Raw genomic sequence first — 15,463 nt, 5'->3', positions numbered from 1 at the left:
TCCCTCAGCCAACGTGCAATCTTTGGGTATTATTTGTGTCCTTGATCAGAACCTATTTCCATATTGTTGATGTTTGCACTTGGATGTTCATTCAGAGTCTACATCCCCAATCATATCCCTTTGACCCATGTATTCAAGCAGTTGTTTTTCTTCGGAGTTTTTACTCCCACAGTTTTCCCTCTGGATGTGTGGATAGTGTTCTTTCTCATAGATCCCTCCAGGTTGTCCTGGATCATTGCATTGACCCTAATGGAGAAGTCCATTACATTCAATTGTACCACAGTGTATCAGTCTCTGTGTACAATGTTTTCCTGGTTCCGCTCCTCTCACTCTGCATCACTTCCTGGAGGTCATTCCAGTCTCCATGGAATTCCTCCACTTTATTATTCCTTTTAGCACAATAGTATTCCATCACCATCATATACCACAATTTGTTCAGCCATTCCCTAACTGATGGGCATCCCCTTGTTTTCCAGTTTTTGGCTACCACAAAGAGCGCAGCTATGAATATTCTTGTACAAGTCTTTTTCCTTATTATCTCTTTGGGGTACAAACCCAGCAGTGCTATGGCTGGATCAAAGGGCAGACAGCCTTTTAGCGCCCTTTGGACGTAGTTCCAGATTGCCCTCCAGAATGGTTGGATCAATTCACAACTCCACCAGCAATGAATTAATGTCCCGACTTTGCCACATCCCCTCCAGCATTCATTACTTTGTTTTTCTGTCATGTTAGCCAGTCTGCTAGGTGTGAGGTGATACCTCAGGATTGTTTTGATTTGCATTTCTCTGATTATAAGAGATTTAGAATACTTTTTCATGTACTTATTAATAGTTTTGATTTCTTTAACTGAAAATTGCGTATTCATGTCCCTTGCCCATTTATCAATTGGAGAATGGCTTGATTTTTTGTTCAATTGATTTAGCTCTTTATAAATTTGAGTAATTAGACCTTTGTCAGGGGTTTTGGTAATGAAGATTGTTTCCCAATTTGTTGCTTCCCTTCTAATTTTGGTTGCATTGGTTTTGTTTGTATAAAAACTTTTTAACTTGATGTAATCCAAATTATTGATTTTACATTTTGTGATTTTTTTTCTAGCTCTTGCTTGGGTTTAAAATCTTTCCTTTCCCAAAGGTCTGACATGTCTACTATTCTGTGTTCACCTAATTTACGTATAGTTTTCTTCTTTACGTTCAAGTCATTCACCCATTCTGAATTTATCTTGGTGTGGGGTGTGAGATGTTGATCCAAACCTAATCTCTCCCACACTGTCTTCCAATTTTCCCAGCAGTTTTTATCAAATAGTGGATTTTTGTCCCCAAAGCTGGGATCTTTAGGCTTGTCCGAGACTGTCTTGCTGAGGTCACTTACTGCAAGTCTATTCCATTGATCCTCCTTTCTGTCTCTTAGCCGGTATCATATTGTTTTGATGATCACTGCTTTATAGTACAGTTTAAGATCTGGTACTGCTAGACCCTCTTCCTTCACATTTTTTTCCATGATTTCCCTGGATATTCTTGATCCTTTGTTCTTCCACATGAATTTTGTTATGTTTTTTTTTTTCTAATTCAGTAAAAAAATCTTTGGTAGTTCGATGGGTATGGCACTAAACAAGTAAATAGGTTTGGGTAGGATGGTCATTTTATTATGTGAGCTTGTCCCACCCATCTTCTAATCATTTTTTGCCTTTTAGCTGTTTTGATACATAGGGTTAAACTGCAAGTGGTAATTGTGGAAAGACTAACTGTCTAGATTAAGAAGGCAATGTTTTGGAACAATCAGAGAAATAATTATTGTCTAGTTTGTAGCTTTTATCATCTGTACACAAAATAATAATAATTGCTGAAAACAATGTGCTTGCCTGTCTTACTGACACATCCCCCAAATACTGAGATACAAGGATTCTTTTATTAACAGATCAGTTATTTACAAATTGTTCTAGTAGCTTATTAATATCTGTGGCAAAATACCAACATACCCACAAGAACAAGTTGAAGGACTGAATTAAATGTTAGATAACTAAGTTCCATTTTCTGTTATTCAGTAGGTGTGTGTGATTAGTTATTAAGTCTTTACAAAATACTCCACGTCCCCAAAGTTGAGGCAGAATATCAAGAATATGGCTCCTCCTTTTGATGTTAATGAGCTTCCGTGTTTCAGAGAATGTAAATTAAACTTTGAAAATCTGGGCACCCTTGTGACGGCTCATTTTTAAGAAAAGAAGTGCCAGCTTGAGAGATGAGATATTTGCTAAGCTTTTAAAGCATGAGCTTGGGGTAAAGGAGCCAGCAGAAAGGTGTCCTGGTATTGTGATATATGTACTAAGAGCGTCGAACATTTTACAAATACTTTCCTTCTGATAACGGTCTAAAGTGGGAAATGATTTCTATCTTACAGTTGTGAGGCAACTGAGACTCAGAGAAGTAAAGCAAGCTGACCAAGGCCCAGCTAAAATTAAAGTAGTTCTGTCGGTCCTAAGTCAACCGGCATTTATAAGTGCTAGCGGATGGTTCCTGAAGGGTGAAGACTGTTGCTTTTTTTTTTAACCATCAGCACTTAGTGCCTAGCACCTAGTAGGAGCTTAATAAATGCTAATTAATTGAATGAAAAAGAAAGGCAAGTCCCTGTTGTAAAGAAGCTCAGAGTCTTAATGGGGGAGATAACATACAAACTAGATATATGAAGGATAAGCAGTCAAGGAAAAGACTTGATGATGATGATGATGATAATGATTATTATTATTATTATTAAAAGACTATGAAGGGGCCTGGGAAGTGCTTCTTGTATAAGGTGAGACATTAACTAAACGCTGAAGGAAGTCAGGGAAACTAGCATTCAGAGATGAAGAAGGAGAGAGTTCCAGGAAAGGAAGAAGGTGAGAAGATCGCTTCCTCCACAGTGACAGCATTGTCATGGGAATAAGAGGAAGATAGAAACACTAGGACGAGAGAACTGACTGGGTGGAGAGGAATGATCTGAAGTGGGAGCCTACGTGATTTGGAAGATTGTGGGTACCGTACACAATAATAGAGAAATTAAAAAGAGGGGAGGATTTTGAGGGAAGGACAATGAATTCCGTTTGGGAAGAACTGATAGTGATCAGCATAGAGATGATCATTGAATCCATGGGAACTGACGAGATCCCAAGTGCAATATAAAGGGAGATGAGGCGAGGGCCTAGGACAGACACGTGTGGGACATTCATGGTAAGTGCATGTGACCTAGATAAAGATCCATTAAAGGAGGAAGAGCACTCACTCCCGGAGGTAGCAAAAGAACCAGGAAAGATCAGTGTGGTAAAAACCTAGTGGGAAGGGATTATCAAAGAGATATTATTGTTATTAAACTGTTCCACTGTTATTAAACAGTGGAAAAACCAAAGATGTTCCGAAGGATAATGGTGATAAAAGGTCATTCAATTTGGTGGCCGAAGTCGCTGGGAACTTTGGCAAGAGCGATTTCATTTGAATGATGAGGTTGGAAGCCAAATTATAAAGAGTTAAGAAGAGAGTGAGTGGAAACGTGGTGGAGACAGCAGTTATGGACAGCCTTTCTCAAGGCGTTTAGGCTCAAAAGGAAGGAAGGTAAAGGATAATGCCAAGTGGGGATGGATGGATCAGAGGGGGACTTTTTGAGGGTAGTGGAGCCATGAGTATGTTTGTAGGCAATAGATGGTAGTGAGAAATTAAGTATTGATGAGCAAATGGGGATCATAGAGGGGGCATTCTGCTGGAGAAGCAGGACAGAATGAGATCACTTGTGTATCTATAGAGGGTTGACTTGGCAAGAAGAAGGGCCATCTCTTCATGGGAAATAGGCAAAGGAGAAGATAGGGAGTTCATCTTAGAGGTATGATATTTGAGAGTGACAGCAAGGTTCTCTGAGATGGTGAGGGAGGGAAAGCCCTAGGCTGCTGAGGAGAGATGACGAGATTCAGGAAAGCTCTATGATCCCTGGGATGGTGAGTTGAGTAGGGAGTTGTAAGAGTTGGCTTGCTTCCCGTTGAGGTTGTTGCAAAGTCTTGTAGTGGACCCAGTTGTCAGAACTGTGATTTGCTCCAGCCTAATTTGATAGCATGTGAATAGAAGCAGACAGTGGAGTGTTGGAGTAATCCAAGGCTGCTGTTTGGAAGGGCAACACGATACTCCATAGGCAAAAGAGGTAAAGAGTCTGAGAAGAGGACGGTGTAGAGGGAAATGAGTTCAGTGAATTGGTCAGTTGGTAAACATTTAGTGTCTATTATGTGCTGGACTCTGCTGTGTTGGGAATACAAAGAAAGAGAAAAGGCAGTCCCTGCCCTGTGAGGAAGACAATATGCAAACGAGTTCTATACGGGGTAAACAAATCAGCAAAGGGAAGGAAGGGTCTAGAATTAAGAGAGCTTTGGAAAAGCTTCTTTTAAAAGGAAGGACTTGAAGGAAGCCAAGAAAGGAAAACATTCCAGCCAAGGGGAGACGGCCAGAGACAATAAATACTAGAGCCAAGAGACGGAGTTCTTGTTTAGGGAATGGCAGTTTTGACTATCCGGAATGATTCAAGAGAACCTGAATAGTAGCAAAGACCGTGAATTGTGGGAGTTACTCAAAGCTGGGATTTGGTAGGCCAAAGGGCCGAAGGAGAAGATAATAACATGGAGCAGAATTAGTTGATTAGGTGGTCAAGATGGGGGAAAGAGGAGAGTATGGCCAGTACAGAGATAATCACTCGGGAAGGAATTGAAGGACCAAAGGATTGGAGGTTGAGATGAGAACCAAGAACAGAGGCTGACGTCACAAGGATGAGGGGAAAAGTAGAATGACAGTAAATCCATTGATCAGATGTGGGCATTTTAGAGCTCCTGAACAGGGACATGAAAAGCATGTGGGTCGAGATTAGGAGCAGGACTTGTAGCGAGTTCAGGTGGAGGAGCTTCCCTCTCAAAGCATCTTAGGATGCTGATTTCGGCAATTCAGTTTACAGAATCCTAGTCTGTCCAAAGAAAAGGGAAGTTCTGGCATGTTATTCCCAAAGAACTTGGCTAAGTAAATAGTCCCAACAAGCTGCTTTCTTAAACTTGTGGGTGAGAAGCAAATCATTTCTCAGCAATTCAATACAAAATCTGGTATTAAGATGGGGAGGAATCGGACACAGTTTGCAGCCCAAACTTCTGATTTCAAAACAGAAATTGTTTTCTTTTACTTTCATTTGTAAAACTCGAGTGTTCAGTTTGGGCTGCTAATACAACTTCATCTAATTGACCCAAACTTTTCATTTCTAGGAATCATAGTCATTCACCGCCGAAAAGAGACTCCAGTCATAATTCACACTCTGATTGAGTCTCGTGTCTGTCAGCAGCATCCTCAGATTTCAGCAATACAAAGAGAAAGGGAGACTTGGCTGCCAATGAGTAAACCACAACCCCCCTCCCCCCCCCCCCAAAGAGTTGCCAGCCAAGGGTTTTCCAGGCACTCCATTGCCGGGAGATAGTGGACTCTCTGGTCTTCCCCCTCTCCCTCTCCGCCCCCTCCAAGTACTCCGCCAGCGCCAAGCCAAGGTGGTGTACAAAACAGCTAAAGGCTGGAAGGCTGGAGAACAGTAACTTCTGATGGAACTGAAGGCTCCATCTGCAACCAGCTGGGGGGGTTTTCCAACTTCAAAGCTCTGAGGTGGGGAAAAGCCATCTCAGCTGCATCTACAGCTTTTTACAGCTGAATCGGGAAAAAGACAGGCACCGGGATTTCTTCGTCTTGTCATGATCAGGGCTCAGTTTGGTTCCTTTTCTGGCCTTCTGAAACAGCTTTGGGCAGAGCATCTCCCGCCAGGATTTCAGGCTCGCCTCTTCCCCACCATTAGGAGCCCATTGGTAACTTGGGAAAACAGCTCAGCGTGGAAGATGAGCTGAAAAGTCACACTACAAAAAGCAGTTTCTAATTTGTTGGTCCTTCCTTCATTCTTTGTTCCAAATTCTCTCTCACCGAGAAGGCAAGAAAGCAATCCTGACATTAACCAGAGTCACAAATTTGGAAACGAACGATTCAGTCTGTGTTCTTGAGTCCTGCAGCGCTAACTACCGAGAAATAGTGGGGTTGGGTTTCCCCTTGAGTCCTCCTAAGTCTTTCCAAGCTAATTGTCTGGTCTGTTCAGTGTTCTTGTTCCCTGTACTTTGTGTCAATCCCCGTAGAAGTCTTCCCAGGTTTTCTGAAAGCATCCTTGTCCCTGTACCCTAGAATGAAGTCCCACTTCTGCACCATAACTTGTTCACTCACCTTTGCTGAGTGCTCTCTCGGTTCCAATTCTTTTGTCACCACAGAGAGATGCTATAAATGTGCGCTTCCTTTTCCTTCTCCTTTGATCTCTGGGCTGTCAACCCACTAATGGTATTATGTTGGAGGTTTCCTTTTGAAATGCTTTGCAAAATGGCTGGACCAGTTCACAATGCCTCAATATACCTATCTGGTCATAGTCCCTCCAGCATTTTTTATTTCCTTTTTTGGGGGGTCAACATTGCCAACTTAATGGATATGAGTTATTTCAAGTTACTTAAATGTTCACTTCTCTAGATATTGGTGACTTAAATCTTTTTTTTTTAATGTGGCTATTGACAGCGTGAATTTCTTCCTCCAAAAAATGCCTGTTTATAGCTTTTGATTATTTATCAGTTGGAGAATGGCTCTTATCCATGTGGTAAATTTGACCCAATTACACACATATGTATACTACAAATGAGATCTTTATCAGAGAACCTTGCTATAAAGATTCTTCCCCTCCCCGATTGTACCATTTCTCTTCCAATCTTAGTTGTTCTCTTAGTTCTCTTCTAATCTTGGTTTTGTGTAACCCAAATTCAGCATCTTACCCTCCAGTATGGACTTCCATAGATTTGACAGACAATTTCTTCCCTGCAAGTCTAACTTTTCCTGCTGTCACCCTTTATTTATAAATCATGTACCTATTGCTGAGACGCTCTAATGTATGAAGTAAGATCGTATAATGTCACTTGTCTGACTGCTTCCAGTTTTCTCAATAGTTGGTGAATTATCGTCCCATCAGTTGAAATCTTTGGGTTTATTAACTAGTGAGCTAGAGTGAACATTGGCTTCTCTAGACCTGCTCCTCTCCAGTAGCACCAACTTATATGAGGATTGTAGTGTTGGGTATACTTTGGACTCTAGTATTGCTAGATCCGCTTCCTTTCTACTTCCCCCCACCCATGCATTCCCCTGATACGTTTGTCCATTTGTTCCTCCACATGTGAAGTTATTCTTTGGTAGTTGATTGGTGTGGCATTGAACAAGGAAGCCGATCAGGTGACAATTAGCATTATTTTGCTTGGCTTCCCTATAAGCAATCAATATTTCCCCAATTAGTTAAATCTGTATATTTGTGTAAAGAGCATCTAATTCTGTTTGGATAGTTCCTTTGTCTTGGCAGGCAGACAGACTCTCTAGTACTTTTTAATGGCTGTAGTTATTTCGAATGGAATTTTTCTTTTTTTCCTTATTCTTATGGTAGTATACAGAAATATTAGGGGCTCACAGTTTTACCAAAATTGTTCATTATTCCCATTGGGTTTTGCGCTATTTTCAGTAAACCACCATAATCTGCAGAAAGGTGATAATTGTGTTTCTTCTTTCAATTCATTTTTCTTGTCTTAGTGGAAGAGCCTCCAGCTTATCTCCATTACCCATAATGGAGGTTCCTGCATTATATAGCTGTCACTTATCAGTTTATAGAAAGCTCCGTTCCTATGCTTCCTGGCTTTTTTAAAAATAGGAATGCATTTTGTCAAAAAATGCTTCTGCATGTAAAGATATCTTATTTAAGTTTTTATTAATAGGATCATTTTATTTCTAGTTTTCATAATGTCCAACCAGCTATACATTCCTGATTAGGTTCATAGATGTGGTCTTTAGGATATATTACTTGCTGACACTTAAATGGCATATCAGTACTCATTTGGGATGGTGGTCTACAGCTTTCTTTTTTCTATTTTGACTCTCTGATTTAGGTCTTTAGACTATATTTGTGTCCTAGAAGAAATTTCGTAGGATTCTCTTTTCTTTTTTTCTCCTAAAACTAAAGAATTGATATAGTTCTGGGAACATTGTTCTTTAATTGGGTTGGTATAATTAACTGGTAAATCCATCTGATGGGTTTTTTTCCTTTGGGAATCCATTATGAATTGTTCTTTGTCTAAGTACTCTATTTCTTGTTCGGTTAAACTGGGAAATTTGTATTTGTTAAATATTCTTCCAATTTCATTTAGATTGTCAGTTTTATTGACAGGTAGTATAAAAAAGGCTTCTGATAATTGCTTTTATTTCTACTTCATTGGTTGTGATTTTTTTTTTTTTAATTTTTGATAGTGGGACTTGGTTTGCTTTTTTTTTTTTAATCAAATGAGTTGATCAATTCTGTTGGTGTTGTTTTTTAAAGAAAACAGCTTCCAAGGGGGCAGCTGTGTAGCTCAGTGGATTGAGAGCCAGGCCTAGAAATGGGAGATCCTAGGTTCAAATCTGGCCTCAGAAACTTACCAGCTGTGTGACCCTGGGCAAGTCACTTGACCCCCATTGCCTAGCCCTTACCATTCTTCTGCCTTGGAACCAATATATAGTATTGATTCCAAGACAGAGGGTAAGGTTTAAAAAAAAAGAAAAAAGAAAACAGCTTCCAGTATTATTTATTAACTCAATCAGTTTTTTTCATTTAGTTGTTAATCTGTCCTTTGACTTTTGGGATTTCTGTTTTGGTATTAAATGGAGGGGTTTGCATGCCCAATTTGTTGAACTTCTTTTTTTTTTTAATGATGAAAGCCATTTACAATTTTTTAAAAAATTCCACTAAGTACACTTTGATTCTCTCCCCCAAACTGTCATATGTGGCCTTGTTTTTGTCTGTATCTTTAATGAACTTCTGGTTTTATTAATTTTCTTTTACCCACCCATTCTTTCTGATACTTATTTTCCAATTTTTAATCATTATTTCAGGTTCCTTTGTTGGATGGAATTTATTTTATTATGGTCAGTAAAAATGTTTTGAATGTTTTTGAAGTTTATAGACATGGTCAGTTTTTATAATTATATCATGGATAGCTGCAAAGCAGTTATATTTCTTTCTGTTCCCATTTAATATTCTCCAGAGGTTCATCACAGCTCACTTTTCTTTTCTTTTCCTTTCTTTTTTTTTTTAAACCCTTACCTTCTGTCTTTGGCTCCAAGGCAGAAGAGTGGTAAAGGCTAGGCAATGGGGATTAAGTGACTTGTCCAGGGTCACACAGCTGGGAAGTATCTGAGGCCATATTTGAACCTAGAACTTCCCATCTCTAGGCTGGGCTGTCAATTCAACCCACAACTCTTCTTTTCTAAATTAAATATTACTATCAAAGGTACTCTTATCTTCCCAGTTACCTAGGCTCTCAAACTAGGTGTCATCCACTACTCCTCACTTTCTTTTATTCCCTCCTCTCCCTGTGTACATGGCCCATTCAATGTGTTGCCATTAGAGGGAAGCTGGACCTGAGAAAGAATTGAGGGGTGGAAGAATTGGTGGTTAAGGTAAGGGCAGAGAACAGAGTTGAAGAGTTGAAAGGCAGAAGGTAAAGTGAAATGAAGATCGATTTTCATAAGGCAAAGGAATTTCAGAATTCATAAACATAGAAATGGAGCATTTGTGAGTAATGACAAGATCAAGAGTGTGTGAGTGCATGTATGGCAATGGTAGAGTGCAAGTGGAAATAATTGGAAATGAGCAATTTGAGGAATTCAGAGGTTAAGGTGTTCAGGGAGGCACTGATAGGTTTTTAAGTCCCTTAGTATTCGGATAAGAATTGAGGCTCTAATTGAAAGATTATAAGCCAGCTACTGAACTCATTCAAGAAAGGAGAGTGTCTTGAAGGTTGGTAGATTATAGTTACCAGAATTTTGATTATGTAGTAAAAATGAATTGAGTAACCCTCAAAGGAAGGTTAATTAGTGGTGGTGGTGGTAGAGGGAGAGTCGGGAAATGGCACTGGGGAGCAAGGTATATCCCAACTACCCACTTGGATCAGGGGGAATGATTTACATTCCAGTGCAACCAGAGGTACAACTAGGTGACTCAGTGGATAGAGAGCTAGGCCTGAAGATGGGAGGTCCTGGGTTCCAATGTGGTCTCAGACACATCCAAACTGTGTGACCCTGGGCAAATCATTGACCCCAATTGCCTAGTCCTTACCACTCTTTTGCCTTGGAACCAATACTTAGTATCAATTCTAAGAAGGTGGTAAGGATTTGGGGGGGGAGCAGTGGATGTGGGTGGGGTGGTAAGAAAAGAAGGTGCAACCAGTACTAGAAAGGGAGGCTGTGTCAGGAGAGAGCCAGTAGGTGAAAATAGTGAGAAAAGACAAGATTTAAAATGAAAGCAAGTACTAGGAAAGCATGTGTTCCAGAGATCCCAGGGGAAGGGCTAAGTAGACGGAGAACAGAACTTTTCAGCAACCATAACTAGTAGGTGTTAGAGATGGATCTTGAACTGAGATTGTCTTGATTCTGGGGTCAGAACTCTTTTGAGTCAGCAGAGTCCTGAGATTCTAGTTGAACCTTCACTTTGGAGAGCTTTTGTTGAAGAAAGACTAAGTTTGAGAAAGGGCCAAAAGCAAATTCATTTCCTGAGAGAACCGTATTCGACTTGATACATAAAGCAAACTCTTAGGACTTCGGCTGGTATTCTGAGAAAACGAAAACAAATGATATTCTAGAAATGGAGTCAAGTGATAGGAATGATTCTCTCTTAGGGCTGAAACATCAGAAATTAGAGTTTGGTTTTTGTTTTCTTGTTTAGCCAGTTGGGTAACAGACTAAGAAGCCTCGGAGAGCTGAGGTTTTTATAGTTCATTAAGTAGGGTTTTTTAAAGAGGGGGTGGGGCAGGGGGCTCAGAGCTATTTGATTAATGAGATATCCCAGTGTTAGGAAATAATAAGGAATATCTAAACCCACGTCCTCAAGATAATGAGAATGAGTATAATATCTAATTAAGTAGCTTACCGAGGGGTGAGCGCTCTACCTAAGTGACACGTAAAGACGTCTGGCCCTGAAGCCTTATTAAATATATGTGTGTGTGTGTGTGTGTATATATATATATATATATATACACATACATACATATGCATATGAATAGCAGCCTTATTTCTGTACATATATCTATCAGGGCATTTTATATTATGTCTGTAGAGTACATAACGACTGGCTACAGGAGAAATCCTTTTTTAAATTTGAGAATATTTTTCCATGGTTACATGATTCATGATTTTTCCCACCCCTCTTCCCTCCCCCTCCCAGAGCTGACAAGCAATTCCACTGAGTTATACATGTAACATTATTCAAAAGCTATTTCCATGTTTTATGTGATATGTTTTCCCCCTGTGTTTCTGCTCCCACAGTTCTTTCTCTGGTTGTGGATACATTCTTTCTCATAAGTCTCACTGGATTGTCCTGGGTCATTGCATTGTTACTAGTAGCAAAGTCAGTTACATTCGATTGTGCCACAATGTATCCGTCTCTGTGTATAGTGTTCTGGTTCTGCTCCTCTCACTCTGCATCAGTTCCTGGAGGTCCTTCCAGTTCACATGGAATTCCTCCACTTTATTAATTGTGGGAGAAATCTTAAGACAAATTATGTTGATTTATGTAGTTTGAGTGTTTTAAAAGGTAGTTGCAAACAGGTTTCCACACACAAAGCTTGCTTCTACTCGTTTATTCACTTAAGCAGGCCATATTGTGTAATCCAATTCACAGTATTTTATGCTCTCAGTTCCTCATGTCATCCCTTTCATTTGGAGGGGGAAAGTGATGATATTTTCATTGTTCATTTTCCATTCTGCCAAGTAGGATAAATGTGACTTCACAGAAGTAATATCATTTGTTCTTTTACATATTAACTTCCTTCTGCATATGACCATGGAAAAATGGATTGATTATATTTTGACTTTGTGTAAACTAAGCTTGTAAGTAATGAGAAAAAATGAGGGAAAAAACACCTTTGGACAAGTATTTTATGGAAATTCATAAGCTCAAAGATTTCAACTTGTACTTTTTAGAAGTACTTCAGGGGGCAGCTGGGTGGCTCTGTGGTTTTAGAGCCAGTCCTGGGTTCAAATGTGGCCTCAGATGCTTCCCAGCTGTGTGACCCTGGGCAAGTCAACCCCCATTGCCTAGCCCTTACTGCTCTTCTGCCTTGGAATCCATACACAGTATTGATTCCAAGACAGAAGGTGAGGGTTTTTTTAAAAGTACCTGAGATTACCAAATGGAGATATTCTATAATTTGTCTTTGACATCCTGACTCATTATTTTATTAAGCATTCAAACAAGCTCTATTTGTAGTTAACAGTTTTGTCTGCTTGTTTTTCAGATTTCGGATTTTGGATTAGCCAAATGTAATGGCTTGTCTCATTCCCAGGATCTCAGCATTGATGGATTATTTGGTACAATTGCTTACTTGCCTCCAGAACGTATAAAAGAGAAGAGCAGATTCTTTGACATTAAGCACGATGTGTACAGGTGGGTGTAAACACTCCCTTTGCAGAGCCAGTCGGATCGCTTGGTACAACCAGCTAAGAATTTCTTCCCAAACTGAAGAAGCCCTTCTTGAAAGATATCTGGATTTCCAAACCAATTTCCTCTTGCTAAATGCATCTGTATTTACTTCGTTGCTCTGAATAAGTCATTTCTGCCCAACTTGTGGAGGGATTCTTTTTAGACAGTGACTGGCTTAGGGCTTTTCTCAGGGTATGGAAGGTCGTTCTTTGTTTCCATTTTAAATGCTGCTTAGTTGCAATTGTTGCAAAATACTTAATGGTTGGGGACGTGTCCATGAGAGACACTTACGCTACAGGCTGACGAGTTACGGCTTTTTTGGAAGGTCCAGCCCTTTGGCAAACTGCAGATTTGACGTGTTGAGTTTGTTGCTTTACGTGTTCCTGTGTGTGCCAGCATATGGCTGTCCAGGAGATAGTCATTCTTTCGGGTATTCTTCACAGTTTGCACAGTTGCTGTAGCTAAGTCCATGCAGGGACACATATGGATGCATTTGGTGGGATTCTTAGCCAGCATCTGCTCTCCTTTTCCCTTTTCCAAAGCTTGCTGCTCCGAGTTATCCGGCCTTTCTCTGATCTCTGGCTTAGGACCAACTGACTCACTTTTGACTTTTTACCGATCGATCGTTGTGGAAACTTTTAGAACTATTTCCTCTTGGAGCGTGGGTGACTGCTTTGACCGTGTGTCTTCTTAGCTGTGTTGGTTGTATCCCTGTTGGCCAGTCAGACTCCTGGTACTAGCTATAGCTTGCAGAATTGGGAGACCAAGAGGACAGCTGAGATTATTTCAAAGCTTTGTGCTGCGAACACGTCTGCGTTTGCAGCTCTCACTTGCCTAGAGTCTGAGTCCTCTTCAAACCCTTCTCAAGTTCCCCTGAGCTCCGATCTCGATGCTCAGTGCTGGGCCTTCCTTTCGTAGTTAGTGTCCATCCAATGCACACGACCTGGACTTTTGGCAACTGACTTAAATGGCCCGTCTCCATCTTTGAAAACTTCACTTAGTTGTGAACAAAAATGCCTTCTAAGTTCATTTTCTTTTCTTGACAATTATCGTGGACAAAGCTTAGAGTTTCCAGATTCTAGAGTTTCTCTTCGCCCTCGGGCCAGTTACTGACCATGTTTCCTAAGATTAAGCTCTTGAGTCAGGCCGCTCACCAACACGTTTTTCTTTTTCAGTTTTGCCATTGTTATCTGGGGAGTACTCACACAGAAAAAGCCCTTTGCAGGTAAGCGGAGTCTTCTCTTGATTTGTGCTGCTACGCGACTTCCTTGGAGGGGCAGTGAACATGGCCGCTTTGGCTCTTCTGGGGCTTTGAGCTGCCAGCCCAGGAGAGGGCTATAGAAATCTCTGAATACGCTAGAGAACCCCTCCTGCAGAGCTCTTCACGTCTGTTTGAGCATTAATGAATAAGACCAATAAAAATAGGGGCCAGTCATTCTGCGGCTTAGGGTGTAGTGTCCTACTTTCTTACCTCATTAGCCTCCTAGGAATCGGTACCTAATGGAAAGGAGGGGGGAAAGTGTGTCATCGTATTACAAGTTAAAGGCCATCTTGGCAAATTCTTCCTACAAAGAGAAATGGCCACATTGGTGCGTAAACAAGAAAGCAATCATTTGTCTTCCTCTCACCGCTCATCACCCATCCTTTGTAGGCCTCTTTCCCAGCCCTTCTGGTTTTAATGAGACCACAGTCGATATCGTCGAAGAAAGTTTTGAGAAGCCGAATGTCAGACGTTGTCTTGTGTAGACGACAGCTGGAGTTCCAGGTGTAAATGCCAAGAGTACAAGTCACTTGGGCTGATTGCCTGAAGATCTCCAGCTCTGGAAATGCTTGATGCTTTTCCCTTCCCTCGCCATGCAATTTGGAAAACTCTCTCAAAGGGTGGATCTTAGAGATTCCACAATCCACGGAATAGTGAAACAATCTTTTCCAGGTTGAAATCGAACCCCAGTGCTGCGTGAAGTGGAATGAAGTGCCAGTCAGAGAATACTGACACTGATTTCCAACTGAGTAAATCATCCACATCTGCAGTAATGGACTTTAAGGGCTTTTTCAAAGAAAGGCTCGGCTTGGGCTTTAAAGCAATGTCCCTAGACTGTGTCACGAATCTGCTTCCTTGTGTCAGTTGTAATTGCAGTCACAAAGACATCGAGGCTGGAATTGCATTGGGGAGTCCATTCCTCAGCTTGAACCTCCCCCTCCCGTAAACATTCGAAAGCCATGGCAGCAGTCAGACTCGGATGGCATCCACTGGAAGAAAACATCCAGGAGATCTGCATATCCTGCTGCTCTTGTCATCCTCCCGTTCCTTCTGAAGACTGTTGAATGGTATTAGTCAGTCACTGTGTAAGAAGCTGGCTGGATCAGAGTCTTTTAACGGGAGATATTAGGGGGTTCAAGAACTTGGGCAGAACAAAAATTACAATTTTATTTTCAGTGGATTAAAACTAAAATTGAGCATTTCATTCAATGATGAATGAAGCCAACAGACATTCTAAGAAGGGGGCCCTGAGGCTTGCCAGCCTCCCACTCAAGTGTTGTCCCGGTAACTAATTATACTATCATTTCAACAAAGGGAGTCGCTCACAGCAAGTCATCTGCAACCTCTTGGCCATTGGTTGACAAATGGGTTTTTGGTTTTGGGGGGGCGGGGTTTGGTCACAACTTCCAAAGCCCATCTTTAGTTGGTTAAATCAACAGTTCTTAGCTGCCTGGTTTGCTAAGTGCTGGAAGAAAAGAAGAAGAAGAAGAAGAAGAAGAAGAAGAAGAAGGCCAGAAAAAACCTCCAAACAAAAGTGTCTGCCCACGGCCTAATGGGGGAAACAGCATGCAAAAACTGTGCAAACAGAATGTAGAGCACCAGCTAGAGGTAATAAAAGAAGGACGGCACCAGGGTTGAGGAGCACTAGAAGAA

At 40.9% G+C, this 15,463-nt stretch overlaps 1 protein-coding gene across 2 annotated transcripts in view; it reads left to right on the top strand.

The window, feature by feature from the left end:
• Nucleotides 1-15,463, top strand: part of RIPK4 (receptor interacting serine/threonine kinase 4) — a 47,802-nt gene that overhangs the window by 21,986 nt on the left and 10,353 nt on the right. For both annotated transcript variants that reach the window (XM_007493064.3, XM_016433116.2), the window contains exons 3-4: nucleotides 12,365-12,513; nucleotides 13,725-13,774. In XM_007493064.3, coding sequence (XP_007493126.1) covers nucleotides 12,365-12,513; nucleotides 13,725-13,774 — 199 coding nt within the window. The remainder of the gene's footprint in view (nucleotides 1-12,364; nucleotides 12,514-13,724; nucleotides 13,775-15,463) is intronic.

Source organism: Monodelphis domestica, chromosome 4 (genome assembly GCF_027887165.1).
Source record: "Monodelphis domestica isolate mMonDom1 chromosome 4, mMonDom1.pri, whole genome shotgun sequence".
NCBI classification, from domain to species: Eukaryota; Metazoa; Chordata; class Mammalia; order Didelphimorphia; family Didelphidae; genus Monodelphis; species Monodelphis domestica.
This window is presented reverse-complemented; position numbering and strand designations above follow the sequence as displayed.